This window comes from Syzygium oleosum, unplaced genomic scaffold (assembly GCF_021117445.2).
Source record: "Syzygium oleosum isolate NSW1041296 unplaced genomic scaffold, Sole_v2.1 Sole_v2.05, whole genome shotgun sequence".
Lineage (NCBI taxonomy): Eukaryota > Viridiplantae > Streptophyta > Magnoliopsida > Myrtales > Myrtaceae > Syzygium > Syzygium oleosum.
The window spans coordinates 8,335,781-8,355,588 of NW_026607489.1; the positions used below are offsets into that span (position 1 = coordinate 8,335,781).

Here is a 19,808-nt window from a genome sequence, read left to right on the forward strand (position 1 = left end):
ACGGTTGGCCTTTAGTGTGACGACGAGTGTGGCGGCAATGGCCGGTGGGCGACGACGACCATGGCGGTGGACGAGCTGCTCCTAGGGAAAGGAGGAAGAAGAATTGGGAGAGAGGAAAAGAAAAAAGAAAAGAATGATAGAGACAAGAAAAGGTAAAAGATAAAAAGAAAAAGAAGACATGTATTAATCGTTATAAATCCAATATGCTAATCATTTTTCTTTCTAGAGGAGGTAAATTCGTACTCTCTTGACTAGGACACATCCCTACATTTAGGCAATATTGTAATTATGAAAATTCGTGAATAGTATCGAATGATTGATTTGACTTTGATATGAATAATTTATGGATTGGATTAAACAAATTGAAAGTTTGGGAATTAGATTGAATATTTAAAAATAGTTCAATGATCTAATTAAGACAATTAAACGTTTAAGTATAATATTGCACATTGAGTCAAAATTTGAGAACTATTTATATCATTTTCCTAATAATCAAACAGGGTTTATATGTTTAAGGGCTATTTATTCCTAATTTGTCTCGTTCGACACATAAAATAAAAGATATCACGATTCTCTCAATTGCGATCATATGATATCCCCGTCCTTAGAAAATACCCTCGATCACTGGACAAGATTTTCGAATAAAATTAAACACAAAATCATTAGCTTTTTAATAGCCCAAAAACAATTTCGTGAAATCCAACGTCAAATCAAAGCTTGCAGTGAAAGTTCCAAAGAAAATCGTTATTTACGAGGTTCTAGATTCCTTTACAAGTAATAGAAAAATCGTTAAAAGTGTCATTTCTTGATTCCATGGTCAGTAATGTACAACTATGTTCAAAAAGAATTTCTTTCAAAAGATAAGGGTGGGTTCCATTTTGGTGCTCTTTTGACAAAATGTACACTGAACGGACACAAAAGTCAGTCACCACCTATCATCGTGGAAGGAAAATTTCTGCAATCCTCTAGTCCATTTTGGCCCAATTCTCTTAAAAAGTAATAAATTCGGGCAGCGGGTCATTTCTGACCCGAATTACTTTTGTTTCATAAAATAATTTCAGGCGAGATTATAATTCCGAACATTTTTTTAATCTTGTACAAAGATGATAACTTTAGGTCGGGTTCCTATTCTGATCCGAACTTTTCTTATTTCATAAAAAATGTATAAACACTCGGTTGATGACAAATTTAGACCTTATCAAGTTTCCATTTAATGATGCTGTCAAAGATTCGATATGTCATTTCACGTAAGCATCTCTATCTCTCTCGTGTCATTTCACGTGATCTTTTACTTTTTTTCTTTGCTTTTTATCTTTCCCTTTTTTCCTTTCAATTTTATTCGTCCCCAATTTGATCCCAAAGAACTCCTTTGTCATGAAGAAAAGCAACCGTAACATATCAAAACACCGTAACAAATCTAGACCCCGTCAAGTTTCCATTTGATGATGCCGTCAAAGATTCGACATGTCATTTCACGTATTCATCTCTGTCTCCCTGTGTGTCATTTCATGTGATCTTTTACTTTCTTTTCTCTGCCTTTTATCTTTCCCTTTTTTTCCTTTCAATTTTCTTCGTCCCCAATTTGATCCCAAAGAACTCCTTCGTCACGAAGAAAAGCACCCATGACAGATCAAAACACGGTACAATCCAAAACTCAATAAGCAAAAACCTCAGGCTCTCAACACACGCCGAACTCAGGTCTCAAGCTTCTCATTGAGACATCTTTTCAAAAGAAAAAAGTTCAAGCCGGAATCCGGACCTGACTTGAATCTGGTGCTTTTTCGTGAGCCAAAAAAGAGTTCGAGCCAGAAACAGGACCCGACCCAATATCGATGCTTTTCAAGAGAATTTGACCGCCTATCTTTCAGACCTAATGCAGCTTCTCACTAAGACAACAATCCTTGCTAGCTTAATAATTACGTATAGGTCCATCAGGTTGATCAAAGTGATTAATTATAATGATCCCTTTTCACAAAAAGATAAACCGAAATCACTAATCGGCAATTCCTCTTTTCGGCCGACATATGGTTTAAGATATTCCACCCGCACGTAAGTACACCACACTAATTGCCAAAAGCCCGTCACAGTCCCAACGACCAATGTGTCTTTTAATGCCCACTAGCCAAGATAGAGAACCCTTAAATTTTATATGGAATCCCTCGTTTAATCTCCTCAAACAAAAGGGGATAGATGCATTGATACTGAAGGAGTCCAATTGCGATACGTTCTTGTGCAACCATTGATTTTTTAGTGTTTTTCCAAAGAATGACTGTAGTTTTAATAAGTTCTTAGTGCTCCACCAACGGAGAGTTTTCTATGCATGCAACCCATTAGGTATCTCCAGTTGATTTGTTGTTGGCTCTTGCTTGATGGGAAGGGGTGAGAGTCACCTTTTCATCCTATCTTGTTATTTCCAATAAGGAAAACTGGCGGCGAGGGGAGGGGCTTGTGTAATTCTTCTAAGTTTGGGATGACTAGACATTATGCTGGCACTGGGCCGTGGCCACCTCAGCATTTCGCCCGCGTGTCGGTTGCCGACACGGAATCAAAATCTAATGTGCTCGAGTGAATGGAAAGTGAAGTTTGGCAACCTAATTGCAATCGGATCTCCGCATAATGGAAAGCGAGGGTGACCCTCGCCCTGGGTCGCCCTCGCCGGCATCAGGCGAGGCCCGCCCCCGGCGAGGGTAACCCTTGCCCTCCCAGGTGGGGGCGGGCCTCGCCCAACGCCGGCGAGGGCAGCCTCCGCCTGAGGCCGGTGACCTCCGCCGGAGGCTGGCGGAGGGAAGAGAAAAAAAAAAAGAAAAGGAAAAGGAAAAGAAAAAAACAGAAAAAAGAAAAAAGAAAGTAAAAAAAATGTAAAAAAAATAATAAAAGTACTGTTCCGGTGCTGGAACAGTACCGTTTTTGGTCGCCGGCGGACATTTTGGCCGCCCGGAGACCCAGACCCTTATTTGAGATTTTTTGGGCACTTCGGGCCCTTATTTGATACTGATTAAGCATTTCAAATCCTTATTTGACATTTTGTCCACTTTGGATACCAAATTGAGAATTTGACCTCACTTTGGGTACCAAAATGAAATTTTCCCTAAAATAAACGGTCTTAAATGGCATGAGCAAGCCAAGTCCAAGAAGGAAATCGTTAGCTGAGGTCAACCGAATTTGTGTTTCGGGCTTATTGGGCAGGGACGAAAAGTTTTAGTTCTTGAGGAGGCTTCTACAGTTTAAGTACACAAAAAGATCTTCGGAAATTCTGCTGTAATCGTTCTGCACGTAAACATAATGGTAAGACATTCTTTGTGCAGTTCACTCTCAAGGTAATTGGCCACATGATGATCATGAGCTTAGAACCGAAAGGCGAAGAGAGCAGGAGAAATTCTGATCCGATTTCGAAATAATTTCCTCCGCATTCGCTTCCTTGCCATTTAAATTGCCAGGAACCGCATTTCATGGTGGAATTCAGGTTATTCTTTTTTTTTTTTTCATATCCTCGGAATATACTCATGATGGAACGGAAGACTTCGTCGAGTTACTTTCCTAATGTAACGTTTTGACGATTTCAGGCTCGGGATAGGATGTATATAGCATGTTGGACAGCGTTATTTCTAGGAGGAGAGAAGGACAAGGCTTCCAAAACGATTTCCTGGAGTCCCTGATAATCAAGCACAGCAAGGCGGTGGACGGAGAAGCCGACAAAGAGAAGCTAACGGACAAGCAAATGAAGGACAATGTACTAACTCTTCTAGTTGCTGGTCACGACACCACCACTGCTGCTCTGACTTGGCTCATGAAATTCCTCGGAGAGAACCCTCGAGATCTGCAACGGCTCAGGGTACTCCCATTTTGCCGATGAGCTCTGTTAAATTGAAACCGTCACCTAAGAATACTGAAGAACGGGTTGCGTGCTTCGTATGCAGGAAGAGCCTATGGAAATTCAAGCGAGTGGCAAGGGTGGAGCGAATCTATCTTGGAGCGAAGTTAATAATATGCCTCACACCGCTAAAGTAAGAAAGACATTAACTCTATCACCCTAATTACCCTACTGAAAACGGGAAGACGTAGAAATTCTTTTTGTCTTTGGTATTTCAGGTAATAAGTGAAACTCTAAGGAGAGCCACGATATTACCTTGGTTCTCGAGGAAAGCTGCTCAGGATTTTGAGATTGATGGTATGCATCCCGATAAAAAGACCAAACACGCTAATCAGAAAAATGCATTCTCAAGATGCCTACTAATACTAACTCCTGGTCTTTTACAGGATATAAGATCAAGAAAGGTTGGTTGGTGAACCTGGATGTTGTTTCTATTCACCATGACCCGGAAGTTTTCCCTCAGCCCGAAGTTTTTGACCCTTCCAGATTTGATGTAACCATCTTTCTGTCGCTTCTTCGTATAGTATACAGCCCACGTTTTATTTCTTATTTCCAGCTGAAATCTTTCTATTGATCTCAGGAACCTTTGAAGCCTTTCAGCTTCCTTGGATTCGGTAGTGGACCACGTATGTGCCCGGGGATCAATCTGGCGAAGCTGGAGATCTCTATTTTCATTCATCACTTAGCGTGCAGATAGAAGTAAGAACACAAAATGCTCATTTTGATAAACAAAGTCTCATCTTCCGGCTAGAACATTTTGATTGGTATCTAGCATGTCAACCAGCCAAGGGGACAACCTTTTTTAAGCTAGTCTTTTTAAAAAAATGAAGCAATAAGGAAGAAGAAGAAGAAAAAGAAAAAGAAAAAGAAAAAGAAATGATAAAATTGATACGTTCGTGTCTGAGGCTATGCTTGATGAATTTCTCAGGCATTTATTGTGAGTGTAGAACATGATCTGACAATCCTACTCTTCTTGAGAGGTGGACTCCTCTAGAGAGAGATGACTCAGTCCAGCCTACTCTAGTAAGGATGCCCAAGAACAAGTATCCAGTTCTCGTTGAGCCACTGTAGATGTATTTATTGCTTCACCTGGCAATTTGGCACAGAGCCATAATAGCCAAGGAAAGAAGCGGCATGGGGGATTCGACTTTATCGTTATGACCCGATCGTCATTGGAATACCAATATGCTAGAATGACAAACTCAACTGGGTAATGGTAGCCATAAGCGAATGCTTGCCCGGGAGCACATTGTATGACTGAGAAAATGAGAAATAAGAATGTTCGAAGCAGTTTACGTTCTTCTTGAGTTGGTCTATTTCTTGCTGAATAACTACCTTTTGCTACAATCCTATTACTCTGGCCTGTTAATCAACAAATGCAACTTCAAGCAGCTTAATTGCGGAGAGTGGACAGATAAGTAAAGATTGGAGATATGTCTTTTGTTTATGAAAGTTAATCCATTGATGCACGGACATAAGCAAATAGGAGAGCCTGGCCAGTTCACCATGGAGAATAAAGCTGCTAAAGATATTCGAAATCAGCATACTGAAGTTTGAATTCCGTATTGCCTTGAATCAGACAGAAATGTAGAACTCCATAAGGATAGTTCCTGAAACCCGATACAAATGTTATGTCAGCTCCAGCTCTAGCCCCCTTAAATTGGTTGGTGGTGCATAACACATTGCATACCTTAGGTAGAATGAATAAGTAAGTAGTATTGGCCTTAATAACAACACTTCAGATGCTAGATCCCTTCAAACGATGACAATGCACCCAAGCAATGCAAAAGGAACTAGATTTGGACTGCAACTTCCTGAGAATACAAGCAGTGTGCCAAATCTCACAGGTAAAGGTAGGCCTCACAAGGATCTTTAGAGAGAGAATCCGGATTTTCTTTTACTTGTCAGAGTATACCAATGAGAGGAGGGATTCCTATATATACAAGTACTTCCTTATTCGTAACCGTAGATCTCCCTACAATTTAAACGTGGAGGTTTAATTTCTCCATCTATCAACTACCCGCATTAATTACAAGAATTCTCCATAATGGTGTATATTTCCCATATTGCTTGTCCCTAGTAATAATATTCTAGAGAATTCGTGAAACTCTAAAATACTCGCCCGGTCTTTTCCGATCATCACGGTCATTTGTACCTTTTTTGTTTTTTGGTCGGAAGTCCTTTGTACCTTGAGAACCTATGGACCGTGACACATAGAACCATCACTCATAGAAGTAAGTTTTTAAGGCCAAGCCCTCCCTCATGGGAAGACACTTTAGACCAAGCCAATCTAGCCCCCCGGCATTAGTTGATATGACTTTCCACAAAGATGCAGAGCATCTCATCACAACAGCCTTGATCACTTTCGTAGGCAAAAGAAACATCTTACTCCAGTACTTCACCATACCATAAACCACCTGTTTCACCTTTTACTATTTCCCTGCAAAACTCAAATGCTTGACAGTCCAGGCTTCCATTGTGATTGGTGAATGAAAATAAAACTAGTAGACTAAGAAGGATGACATCAGTTATATGTCATGTATCAAGCCATCGTTGGAGCCGATTAAATTTGCGGCCAGGCTGCAAATGGCAGGACAAGAATAATGACAGTCACTAGATTATAGTTTCTTCCTTGAATTTCGATGAACAGGGAATGGAAGCAATCCAGCACTTAATTAAACTTCTTCTCAGACTGTACGCTAAGCATGCTAAACAGAATAATCTCTTCACCTGTTTAGGGAGCAAAAAACAGCTAGGTATGAAATATATTATCAGCTGGATAGTATTTGTCAGCTGAGAACCTTCACTGGAGTCGTATAGACAGTGAAAGGACAACGGCCTTTCTCCTAGAGAAAGCAAGCAGATATTTTGTAGGCTAAGCCCAAAATAGAAGAAAAAAATGGGGATAAGATGGAGTAGATGGCATGGAACAGGTCCTGTTAGAATCAGGAACTGAGGACAGTGTCGATCCCATTGTCGCGGGAAATTCTTTGTATTTTTATACATCGCCACTGAGATAATCAGTGAGCTTGAATCTCCAGCAACTGGTCTCTTTGATGAGGGTGGAGATGGGAGAAGTGGGCTGATTCGCGATAGTTTTTTTTTTTTTTTTTTGGTCGAAGATTCGCGATAGTTCAGTCTGAGCATTCGCTGCTTACCCTTTTTCTCCATTATCTGTTGACCACCTGCAACACTGTGAATACTACATGATGAGACATGGAAATTTGAATCGAGGAATAAACTTCAACTACTGCAGGTCTGATGTTTCCCTTATTCAAACAGATTGTAGGGTGTCGTTCAGCATAGAATCCTCCATAAGATTACAGAAGTCAACATCAGAGATCTCAAAACTGACATTCAAGAAAATTACTTTTCTCTGTCACAAAGAGACTTTCTTCTACGAGTATGAGCGTGTGCATGCTCTATTGCCAATGTTTTCAAACGGAAGAATATAGCACATTTTAACACAAGGGTGCTGGCAAAACAAAACCAGGTCGGTGTCTAGAGAAGCAACAGAGTAAGTGTGGAAGAAAATAGGATTCTCCATATCATTGTGATGTTAGTAAGTCGTCATCACTTTCCACAATCGTAGAAATTTGTGCCTGACCATGTTTCTAAAAGGCATATACCAGAGCCTTTACGGTCTCTATCTAAGTTACCAAAAGCAACTCAAAGAAAGTGGCATATCTGTTCTGTAGAACCAGTCGTATTAGATGAAACTGTCACATGATGGAAGCTCGAGAGCAACTGAAAGTGAAAATAAAATTTTACCTGAACACCATATCCAAAAAAGAATGCAAAACATTCACCTGTGAGCTAGCTGGGAAAAATCATCTTCAGATTCACCATCCTCATGATTCACACTCGCTGGTGCCAAAGCTGGGGGTTTCTGTCACTTCTGCTTTGGTCAATGGAGCACCTTTGGTGACAATGTTATCATGTTGACAAAGAGCACGCTGCAAACTAGCATTCAATGCCAATCCCAGCCATAGAAGTTCCGCGTCTCTGAAGGTCAGTAGAGTGCGCAACTAGGGGTATAACATCTAACCGCAAAAGGTTGCATAATTTATTTTCTTTATTGAAGTTCTAACGCTGTGTAATTCAGATGAAGCATGACACACTCTCGATAAGAACGACACTGATCGACAAGGTCAACAATTACTTCTTGCTTCAAAGCCTGCCACCATGTCCACAATGTTAGATGAAGATTCAGAACGTAACGTCAAAATCCAACTCAATCTGCACTGAAGATTGCAAAGTTTACTAAATAAGCTACATACAACATCATAACCGAAAATGTATCTTCCCAAAGTGCAAAAATCAAGTCTGCAAGCGAAAGGAGAAACGGCACCCATGCATGGGCAGCATAGCCCACCTTATGAGCTTATTCACGGGGCACAGAGTGCAGGAGGTAATCGTCTCATTTTGCTAATTCGAAATATGGGAAAGCCTTCCCAGCCAAAAGAGGTGCAAAAGTCGCAAAGCCATTTTCGGCAAAAGCAAGATAAATCTCAGTATCTAAGAGGGGACAAGACTCGATGTGCATAAATACCAAGTGCAAATATCCCTCGCAGCTCTTGGACAGTAGTAACTCGATACTCCAAGTCTCTAGCAATAACAACTTTTTGTCGTTCAGGCAGTAAGAATTGGTGATCACCCAAGACGGTGCATACTAGAATTCTGCAACTTCTTCCAATTAGAACAGCAACGGATTACGGAACGGTCGAATCTTACGACCAGATCCTAAAAGAAAAGCAAAGAAATAAAGCTAGAGCAATTTTCGGACTTCGGTTGTGTTGTTCAGCCAAAGGTTCTAGAGCTAGGAAGACAAATTGATAGTAGTAGACCTGATAGGGCTGTCGGATAAAAAACACGAAATAGCAGAATATAAGAAGCCACCGAAGGATAAGGCCACTGCCGAATCATAATTTCCCATTACTGAATGGATCAGGCCACTGCTGGCGATTACTGCCCGGCCTCTTCTACCACCGAAGGAAGGATCACCATCCGCTAAAGAGCTGAGTCGGAGGCTGCTTCGACCTTCAGAGGGAATGTCAAAGGGAAGTTGTTCCTGGTCCACCGAGAACCGACTGATGAAAAGGACTCGGTCAAAAACTCTTGAAACACCCTCTCTCTCTCTCTCTCTCTCTCTCTCTCTCTCTCTCTCTCTCTGTAGTATGCCCTCCACCCACGCAAAGCCCTTGCCCCCACTATCTTCGCGATTACCGCCATTACCATTGGCCTCGATAATGATGCTCTCTCTCTCTCTCTCTCTCTAAGCTACATCTTCTGGACATTGATAAGCAAGTCATCGAAGGCGAGAATGCCTCTGAATCTAGAAGCACGACCGTCATGCCTCCACATCGAAAGGGGGAGGAGGGGCTCAATCGCATCGGAGGAGGAGACGCCAGAGCTTTGCCCAAGAGAGAAAGGGAAGCCCAAATAATCACGGACACAATTATTGTTATTATTAAAAAAATAATAAATAATAAATAAGGAATGAGAAATAAGTTGAAATTTAATTAATTTTATTAAAAAAAAAGGACGAGAGACGGTGATCTTAAATTCAAATTGTGGGAGGGACCGGTTTTTTTATTGAATTGGGCACTTGCAGATGCAGTTGCAGCAGTTGGAAGATACAAACGAGAGGTGAGGTTACAGAGAGAGAGAGAGAGAGAGAGAGAGAGAGAGAGAGAGATGCTTATTTGCCGCTGCGGTCGTTTTGTTTCCCCTTCGTCTTCATTTTAACACCCCCTTACCCCCACATTACAGGAATCCCAACACCAGAAAATTACATCACTATGGAAAAACAAACGAAGCCGCCTTTTTTTTTAATTATAAAAAAAAACAATATTAAACTTATTAGCCTCAACTCACTCACTCACTCACTCGGCCCCCCACAAGGTAGGAATCTAATCGTGGCCAGGCCAAGAAAGGACTGGTTATCTTTCGCCTTACGTGCTGCCTCTTCAAATGTCATTTCTTCTTCTGCACGGCTCAACCAACCCAACTGCAAAGTGACCCGGGCGGTGGGGTCCCACTCAAACTCGGCCCACCAGTCTTTTCCCGCTGTGACCCCGAAGCTTCCCCTCGCGCTGCTCGAGTCCAGCGGCAACTTTCTAAGACGAGGGCAGTCGAGTATGGAGAATCTTACCACCTGGGGAAAGGATAGAGCCTGGTCGCAAATGCTCGTTAGCTTGGGAAGACTCATGAGTAGTAGGGATTCGAGACGTGAAAATAGTCTCGAAGCAGCTAATTCCTCCCTTGCAAATCCATCCCCAATGATTTTCTCCATCGATTTGCAGCGTACGACCGTCAGTTTTTGAAGCTCCGGAGCATGCACGAGCCAGGACAGGTCCGAAAGCCTGCAATTGTCGACCGAAACTTTAACGAGATTGGGGAAAAAAGAGCAGTTGGGCGCTCGTCCTATTCCTTGAGTTATCTTCATCTCACTCAACTTGGTACATAGAAGTAGATAAAGCGTCTTTAAATGCGAGAAACCGTCATTGCTTGCTGGTGAGCAATTTATTACGATGCTAGTCAAGTTACCATTCCTATTATTAATGCACGCTCTCCTTATCCGTCTCCGTAAATTTGGGGATTGAAATATTTTCTGAGTAGAGGAAGACTCACGCACGCAGATAGATAAGTCGGTGAGATGTTGCATGCACCCTAGTTCCTCTACCGTCTCTTCTTCCTTCACTAAACCCCATTCCTCGAAATGTCCTTTGAATTGCCATTGGCTGAACACATTCAACGGTAAGCTTGTGATTGCCCCTGTTGGAATAAGGATGTTACTTTCCAACATATTGTCCAGTAGCAACCACCGTAAACGAGTCAAGTTCTTGATTTCTTTGGGTAATTCACTAATTCCGGTGCTCGACAAGTTCAAGTACCATAGATTAATCAGATTGCAAATCCCTTCGGGGAATGACTTGATATGCTTATTGTTGGACAGGTTCAGGACCGCCAAACAAGCCGTCATCGAGTCGAAAAATCCTTTTGGCATGAACGTCACTTCTGTTTCCCTCACAAATAAAGTTTCGAGCTGCGGACACTGGGGTGGTTTTTTGTCGATATTTCGAATCCATTTTCCCCATAGAGATACTTTCTTTGCTTCTCCCCATTTGGAGATCATATCCTCGGACATGTCTTCGTCTTTCTCTATCACTAGCAACTTGTTCTCCCTTTGCCCGTGGTCACGAGCGATCCAGGTTGCCATGTCGCGGATGACATCGTGCATCTTCACATGCCGTTGGTCATCATCACGCCCACTTTCCAATAGGCAAGCCCTATTTAACCTCCCCAAGACATGCTCTCCCTCATTACGCAAACTGTATACATCATCGGTGTCTCCTAGCAAGCCCTCTCCAATCCATAGTCCAATAAGGTCGTGCCGTCTTATGTGGTAATCCTCAGGGAAGAGACAACAATAAAGGAAGCAACGCTGAAGAGTAGAGTCATTTAATCTATCATAACTGAACTCTAATATGTGGTACACTTCATCCACCATACCTGATAGTCTGTGTGGATTTTTCCTAAGCGTTGTCAGCGCATAGTTCCACTCATTGGGATTGGCTATGCCGGCCATGGCTTGCCCAACGGTAATAAGGGCTAGTGGCAGCCCTTTGCACTCTTGTACAATGTCATCAGCGAGCGCTAGAATTTTTGGATGAGAATGCATAGTCGATTTGCCGACGATGCTCTCGAACAATCCCCGGGCTTCTTCGTGCATCAAGCACCGTACTTCAAGGGTTTTGTTGGCTCTCATTTGGTGGCATACTTGCTCCGACCGAGTTGTGAGCACTACTTTGGATCCGTTCTCGAGAACATGATGAGGAACTCCGATTTTGGAAAGGTCCAGCCTTTCCCATAAATCATCAAGCAACAACACAAACTTCTTCTGGGTCAAAGCTTGGCACATATGATAGACCCTCTCATCCCAGGACCATCCTTCCCAATGCTTATCTTCAATGCCCAGCCTTCTCCTTATGGTGTCTTGAATTCTATCTTTATCCACTGCCTTGGACACCACCACCCAAATAACAACATCGAATCCGTTATTTGCACACGAAAGCTCCTTCTCGATCCTTCTCATGAGGGTGGTCTTTCCCACACCGCCCGTTCCGTACAACCCAATCACTCCCACTTGTTTTTCGTCCACTAGCCATTTCCACACTTTATTAAGGGAAATATCAACCCCCACTGTCTTGTCCATAGGCATCTCGAGCACTTGAGGAGGAGGCAGCCGTGACGTGAAATCGCTAAATTTTTCTTTCTCATGTTGGAGCTGTCTCACTTCGTTGAGCAATTGATCAACTCTTTTCCCCAATTTATAACTCGACCAGCAGTTCCGTGGAAAACAACGACTGAGACATTTGATTTGGTCACGTTCCCCGGCTTCCCGAAGAACTTGATCTACTCCACCGACAAAGTCTTGCACCTTGCCTAACCAGCTCGCCACTTGATTCGTGCGCCACGCGCGTGTTTCTTCTTCTTCACGTTCCACCCTTGCCTTCACATCTTCGCTCACAGCCTTCAGATTTTTATTTTCTTCATCCAACGAGCGGACATTATCTTTCAGATTATAAATGTAGCCCAAAGGTTTACGGGCCAAGGCCCATAAACCTTTGACGATTTCTAAAAGAGGACTTGCGATTTCCATAAATCGGAAAATCGACTATTTATATGGTTGGAAAGGGGGCGAATGAGTGGAGTTCGATAAGCTCTTGTATATTTATCTCGATCATTCCAGCTAGCAGACAAAGGAAAGAGTATCGGAACCTTTTCTCTACTTCAAGAAGAGAAATGGAACTATTTCTTCTTCTTGTTTCTTCGTCGAGGACGAGCTGCGAAGAATTTTACCGTTCAAAAATGCAATCCACAAAAGTTTGAGCCAAGTAAAAAGGAAGGAATGTGTCATGACTAGTCTCATTTAGAAGCACCCTGAGGAGTATGAAGAATCAAATAATATCAGTGACCGATGTTTCTTCGATATGAGGCAATGCTTATGTTCTTCTTCCTGCTTTTGTCTATAGACTGCGTGGAATGTGATCAATGGTGTCCGGAAGCTAAGAATTACTATTATTTTGGATACAAGCAAATAATTATTTGATTCCTTTTTAAGATGCAAAAAATGTAATTGATGAGTCAGCCTTTTAGAAGCTCTCCAATGGAAATTTCAAAAATTTAATCATCTGTGCACTTAGTTTTCATAATTCGACAATTTGGGTAACTATCGAAGTGATCCGCAAAAAGCCTTTTCTAATACTAACTAGAATTAGAGTTTGTTTAGTTTTTACTATTTGCTTCTTAAAAATCTTACGGCGTGCCCGAATTCACTTTTATTAATGTAAAATGCTTCAAAACCTTTGAAAGTCATCGATATACAGATTCCCATATAATCTTCTACAAATTTTTTGAAATTAAAAAAATTTAATTGTTAATTAAAAAAAAATATATTGCTCATGCACTTTTAGAAGTCCACCGGCCATCTACTGATATTTCCATTTGCAGGATGGGTGCTACCTAATTTGCAAGTCACAACTCACTTCAAATGTACATGTCATTATGCAGACATCAAATATATAACTCAATATTCTTAAAATTGCCTTGTCACCATTTTCATACTAGTCACTTTTACTTCTCTCTTAGAATTATTGAAATAATGCCAACATTTTGCACAATCGTTATTATTTTACAATTACTCTATCATAAATAATTAAAATCTAAACATAAGTTGAATGCAATCAGCAACTATGTTTTCTTTTATTCATCTGTCACTCCATAAATTTAATGTCTCATGGATTTTATAATAAAACTACTTTCAAATATTTATAGCTTATGAAGAAGTTTAGGACTGAATTGGCAAAAGTGTCAATTGGTCGGATGGACTCAATTAGTAAAATGTGAAAAAGTTTAGGATCGAATTAGCAAAAGTGCAATAGGTTTAGGACTTTTTGAATAATTCCCAAATTTTAGGTTGATGTACTCATTGTGGGAGATAAATTCTCAATCCACACAACAAGTGCAATTTATCAATTGTATGTACAAGGACTATGCATATTAAACTTAACTAAAGGTTACATTGGCCATGATAAATAGGTTTGAAAGTCATATCCATCGACATACGTTTTAAAGATGTGCAACGTAATGTGAGATTAGTTCCTTATAAAGTATGGATAATTTAAGATGTGCAAAAATTTAAGTTCTTCGATTATTTATTGAAGACTAAACTAAGATCGACCAAGGCTTTAATTAGCGAAAGATATAACTCGAAATCTCGTTTTAGAAACACAAAAATAGGATCTAATTTTGCAGTACAATGAAAATGGTGAGATCGACTCAAATGAGATTCCTATAAAAGATTTTTTTGTGGGTTTTTAAGTATCGTCAAACTTTTAATCTACCTCGGCTTGCTAAGCTAGTATGGAGGCTCTTTCATAACCCGGATGCTGTGTGGGTTAAGCTTCTTAAAGGTCTATATTTTCCATAATGTGACTTTCTTGAGGCTGTCAAAGGTGCTAAGGCCTCTAGGGGATGGAGTAGTATTTTTGAGGGAAGGGAGATTATGAATGGAGGGACCGTATGGCAAATAGCTTCTAGAGACAGTTAAGGTGTGGAAGGATAGATGGGGATAACAAAGGAGGAAATCAAGCTTATATTGGGTAGTAATTTGGTTAACAATGATTTGAGATGCTGGGATGTGAGGCCTAGCCAAGATTATGTTGCAGTTGAAGATTGGGATGCCATTCAACAAATCAAAGCTTAGTGATATCAGCGGTGAAGAAAAATATGTGTGGCCTTTTGACAGAGGATGGTTAACAATGATATCTGTGTATATTTTTGCGAAGGAGTTATATTTTAGGAAGGAAGGTCCATCTATCTGAAAGGTGGTGGAGAGCAGTGTGTGTGTGGAAACTACACTCTTAGTGCCTTAGCATCGTATAGCAACCTTTTCAAGAGGAGGATCAGAAATGATGCTAATTGTGTGTTTTGTGGAGAGGAAACTATTGAACGTATTACTTTGTTATGCCGAAAATCTGAGTGTATCTGGTTTGCTATGTTGAATCTGAAAATTAGAAGGAGGACGTGTCGAGTATTGATTTATGGTTTGATAGAATACGTCAGGATATGGAGAAGAGGAGTGGAGACAAAGCAGCTATTTCCAGGATCATTGCTTTTGTATGTTGGTATATGTGGAAGGGAAGATGTAGTAGTGTGTACAAGCATTCTATTCCAGACCCTGTTAAGGTGCTTAAGCAATCGCAACAAGCTTTAACTGAGTATGTTCACTTGAAGAAGCATATGCAGTTGGACAATCCTGATCAGAGGAAGAGTGAGAAGGAAGATACTAGAGATTTTGATTGGAAGAAACCTTCACAAGGTGTCATCAAAATTAATGATATTAGTAGTCTTTTAGAAAAACATAACAAGGCGGCTGTGGGAGTTATTGGTCGAGATTATTCAGGTGCTATAAAGGGTGGTACAGGGTAAGCAGTTGCTGCTTCTGATATATAAGAGGTTAGCATTGAAGGAGGGAGTTCTTTAAGCCAAAGAAAAGCATTGGGAACACATCATCCTTGACACCGATTTAGAAGTTGTCTTTAAAGCTGTTACGATGCCAAACCAGTTCATGAGATCGCATTGTGAACCTGTGGTGTAGGATATAAGTGAAAGTTTCCTAGCAATTGGGTAGTGTCACCCCCATTCCATTTAGTTGACTTGCTTTTGTACGATTTTAAAACTTGACCTCTGCGATTTTGAGGTTGCTGTTATATCTTCGACACTTTACTGTATACATTCAAATACTTTGGCCAAAAAAAAAAAACAGGACTACTTTTTGTTTGGCCAGAAAAAGAGGCCTACTTTGTTACGCTGTATTATTCTCTCGTTTGGTGTTAGCTCAATTTTTTTAAAGCTTGAGAACTATAGTTGAAATTTCATATTTTTGAACTTAACTAATGAAAAGTGTATCAAAACCTTTTGCTAATAGATGCATCCAAACACAAGTTTGAATGTTAGATTTTCTCCATTAAGATGCTTCCAGAGAGTTTTGTTGCACTTATCCTTTAAATTTTTGTTAGCTTAATGACCGAAGTTTTATGATATTTGAGTCAACAATTTATGTTTTAGATTGTCATCATCATATTGGTCATAATTCGAGCAATAGAGAGAAAACAGAAATCTCATATAATTTTTTGGGTTTTGATGTTATCCAAAATTTAATTCTTTGTTCATGTCTATCGAGTTCAACTTGAATTAAAGGACTCGGGCATGAATCAACTTTAGATGACAATAATCACTAAGCTCTAGTGACTGAAGACTGCATTACTTGGTATTGCCTATGCTGATAACAAATCATGGAGCCATCAAAAGCCACGACTCAGCAATTGTCCGAACCGATCATGTTTTCCAAGACATGATTTATAAAAAAACCAGTTACATGAAAAAGAATTTAGATGCCTCACCACCGCAGTTCTCAGACGAACCAATCACTCCAAGTCAAGATGACGGGCTTTGATTTCTGCGGCGATGAAGAGGACCTTGCTCTTGCAAAATCGACCAGATCTTTGAAGAGTATATCCTCTTGTTTCACTTGCTTGTTCCGTAGCAGGTGAATCAAGAGAGAGCTCCTGCGTCTCGCCCACTAAATCGTCACGCGAGGGACCGGTCTCAACACAGAACTAGAGGGATTGCCCGCAAGCTCCACCCGTTGCTCTGTAACTTGTCCTCTCTGGTTATATGGAATTGAACTAGAAAATAATGCGTCCAAAGGAAAGAATAAGAGATCGAAAAAATAAGAGTATGTAGATGGTAGGAAAGCAGGTGGACGGGTGCTGTTCGATAAGCTATATGCTATATTTATCTCGATCGTTCTGGCTAGCAGGCGAAGGAAAGAATATCGAAATCGTCCCTTTACTTCGAGAAGAGAAATGTGACTATAATTCTTCTCCTTTCTTCATTGGGGTGGAGCCGCAAAGAATCTTTATGTTCAGAATTGAAATCCACAATCGTTTGAGCCAAGAAAACAGGGAAGGTATCATGACTAGTCTCATTTAGAAGCACCCCGAGGAGTATGAACTAAGGCAAAGAATATCAGTGACCGATGTTTCTTCAATACGAGGCAATGCTCGCGTTCTTCTTCCTGCTTTTGTCTGTGGACTGCGTGGAATGTGATCAATGGTGTCCATAAGCAAAGAATCACTATTTTTTTGGATAGAAGCAAAGAATTATTCGATTAATGGGATTGAGGGTTAGCCTTTTAGAAGCTCTCCGATGGAAATTTCACAAACTTAATTAGCTGTTTATTTGGTTTCCATAGTTCGACAATTTGGTAACTATCGAAGCAATCCACAAAAAGCCTTCTCCAATACTTATTACAATCAGAGTTTATTTAGTGTTTGCCTTTTGCTTTTTTTAAAATCCTGCGGCATACCCGAATTCACTTGTATTAATGTAAAAAAATACTTGAAACCTTCGAAAGTGATCTTACCTTGATATATAGATTCGCGTACAATTTTCTCCAAAGTTTTTGAAATTTAAATAATATTTTAAATATTAACGGAAAAAGCAAAAAAAATATTACTTTTGCCTTTTCGGGAGTCCATTGGCCATCTACGGATATTTCGATTTGCAAGGTTGGTGCTATCCAATTTGCAAGTCCCGACTCACTTCAAATGCATATGTCATTCGGCAAACGTAGTAAAACATATGACTCGATATTCTTAAAATTGCCCCGTCACCCTTTTCGTACTAGCCACTTTTAATTCTCTCTTAGAATTATTGAAATAATGTCTAACATTTTGCACAATCGTTATTATTATACAATTACTCTATCATAAATAATTAAAATATAAGCATAAGTTGCATGCAATCAACAACTAAGTTTTTTTTATTCATTTGTTACTCCATAAATTTTGTCTCATGCATTTTATAATAGAAATATTTTTAAACATATATAGCGTATGGAGAAACATATATTTTTAAACATATATAGCCTATAAAGTAACGTCACATAAACCCACTTAATTTACAACCAAATTAAATTAAAATCTGAATGTTAAGAAGATAACGTTGCAATTTGAAGCGTGAAATTATTTCCTCATTATATTTAAATTGTAAATTGACAAGAACCAAAATATTTGGATAAATTATTTCTTTATTATGTTTAAATTTACAAATAGAAAGAACAAAAGAAAATTGAAAGTAAACTAATATAAATTCATTTTATTGCTAGTTCAAGAAGAATCTTTGAAAATTAAACACGTAATAACATATCCTATCGATAAAATAAACTTGTTATAATCTTCGGTATGATGATTTTTTTATACGGGAGAAAAGTTAATGATGAATATTTATCGAGAAAGAAAGTACACGTCAACGAAGACAACAATAAGCCTTTATTGATAAAATTTTCATTATTAACAGTAAAAAATGTACGTTATCGACAATAAGCCGTTTATTCGTTCGTTGTTCTACAGCTTTGCTTACCAAGGTTTATTTGCCGACCAAGTCTCATTTAATTTAAATTTATCGACTCTTAGTTAAATTATGTTATCTTCTTAATAAATGAAACGATACAAACCTATAAAAAAAAGTTGTTACCGAATAGTCGAAAAACATAATTACTAAAACATTAGGGGATACTAAATTTCATTAAAAATTAACTAGGCTTGAGTTTTACACGTAAATAGCATCATTTATAAAAGTACAAGAAAACTCACTAACTTGAATAAAGGGTGGGTGACGAGCTTGATGCCCCTCATGCATTAATAAATATAATAATCACTTCAATAAAATAATCGGTCTAAAATGGCATGAGCAAGCCAAGTCCAAGAAGGAAATCGTTAGCTGAGGTCAACCGAATTTGTGTTTCGGTTGAGGCCCACCCCCGCCTGGGCTGGGCAGGCGAGGGTCGCCCTCTCCGGCGTCGGGCGAGGACGACCCTCGCCAGATCCGGCGAGAGCTGGGCTAGGCAGGCAAGGGTCGCCCTCTCCGGCGTCGGGCGAGGACGACCCTCGCCGATTCGGCGAGAGCGGCTCTCGCCGGATGCGCGAGGGCCGCCCTCGCCCGACCCCGGTGAGGGCGACCCTCGCCCGCCCGGGCGGGCGGCCCTCGCCGGCGCCAGGCGGAGGCGACCTCACTTTGAGGCGGGGCGGGGAAGAGAAAAAAAAAAGAAAAGGAAAAGGAAAAGAAAAAAATAGAAAAAAGAAAAAAAGAAAGAAAAAAATGTAAAAAAAATAATAAAAGTACTGTTCCGGTGCCGGAACAGTCCTTTTTTGGCCGCCGGCGGACATTTTGGCCGGCCGCGCGACCCAGACCCTTATTTGAGATTTTTTGGGCACTTCGGGCTCTTATTTGAGACTGACTAAGCACTTCAGATTCTTATTTGAGACTTTGTCCACTTTGTATACCAAATTGAGAATTTGACCCCACTTTGGGTACCAAAATGGAATTTTCCCTAAATATCTACTTCGGGAAAACGAGCATGTTCAAAGATAACGTAAAATCTAGACATCTTGCCACGGAACATTTGGGGATAAAGAAGGCTATTTCCATCTCCAATGCTGCATAGTTCAGTTGCAGAGAGGATCGATCCAAAGGAAAAGCTTTGAAGCTTCCAATTAGGGTTATCACTCTCTCTTTTGCCGAAAACCGTCAATGTCACCTTATAGCGGTGGGTCACTCCCTTACTGAAAAAAATTACGGATTGCCTACTGAATTTTTTATTAATTTTAATCTTGCCCCCTCTTAGCTTGATTTGTGTCACATTACTCCCTGAAGTCCATGTCCTTCTTTCCTCGAGTTGCCCCACAACCTCACGGGAATATTTGACCTTATATCCGGCATGTGAGATGATTTTGATTTGAGGTCAGTTCCGCCACATTGTTGCCACTTTGTACCAATGAAAAGATCATTCAGTAGTTAAATCGAA

The 19,808-nt window shown here is 40.3% G+C and overlaps 1 protein-coding gene and 1 pseudogene across 1 annotated transcript; one reads left to right on the forward strand and one right to left on the reverse strand.

Moving 5' to 3' along the window:
* The first annotated feature begins 1,622 nt into the window (after positions 1–1,622).
* On the forward strand, positions 1,623–5,030 carry LOC115693851 (abscisic acid 8'-hydroxylase 3-like; annotated as a pseudogene).
* Positions 5,031–9,752: 4,722 nt separating this feature from the next.
* Positions 9,753–12,536, reverse strand: LOC115664415 (probable disease resistance protein At5g63020). Its single transcript, XM_056311630.1, has one exon. It carries the CDS (start codon positions 12,534–12,536, stop codon positions 9,753–9,755), a length of 2,784 nt encoding a protein of 927 aa, XP_056167605.1.
* Between the last annotated feature and the right edge of the window lie 7,272 nt (positions 12,537–19,808).

Bases quoted from the DNA above. Each gene is read 5' to 3' on its own strand.
- LOC115664415 (XM_056311630.1), bottom strand. From the start codon at position 12,536: ATGGAAATCGCAAGTCCTCTTTTAGAAATCGTCAAAGGTTTATGGGCC.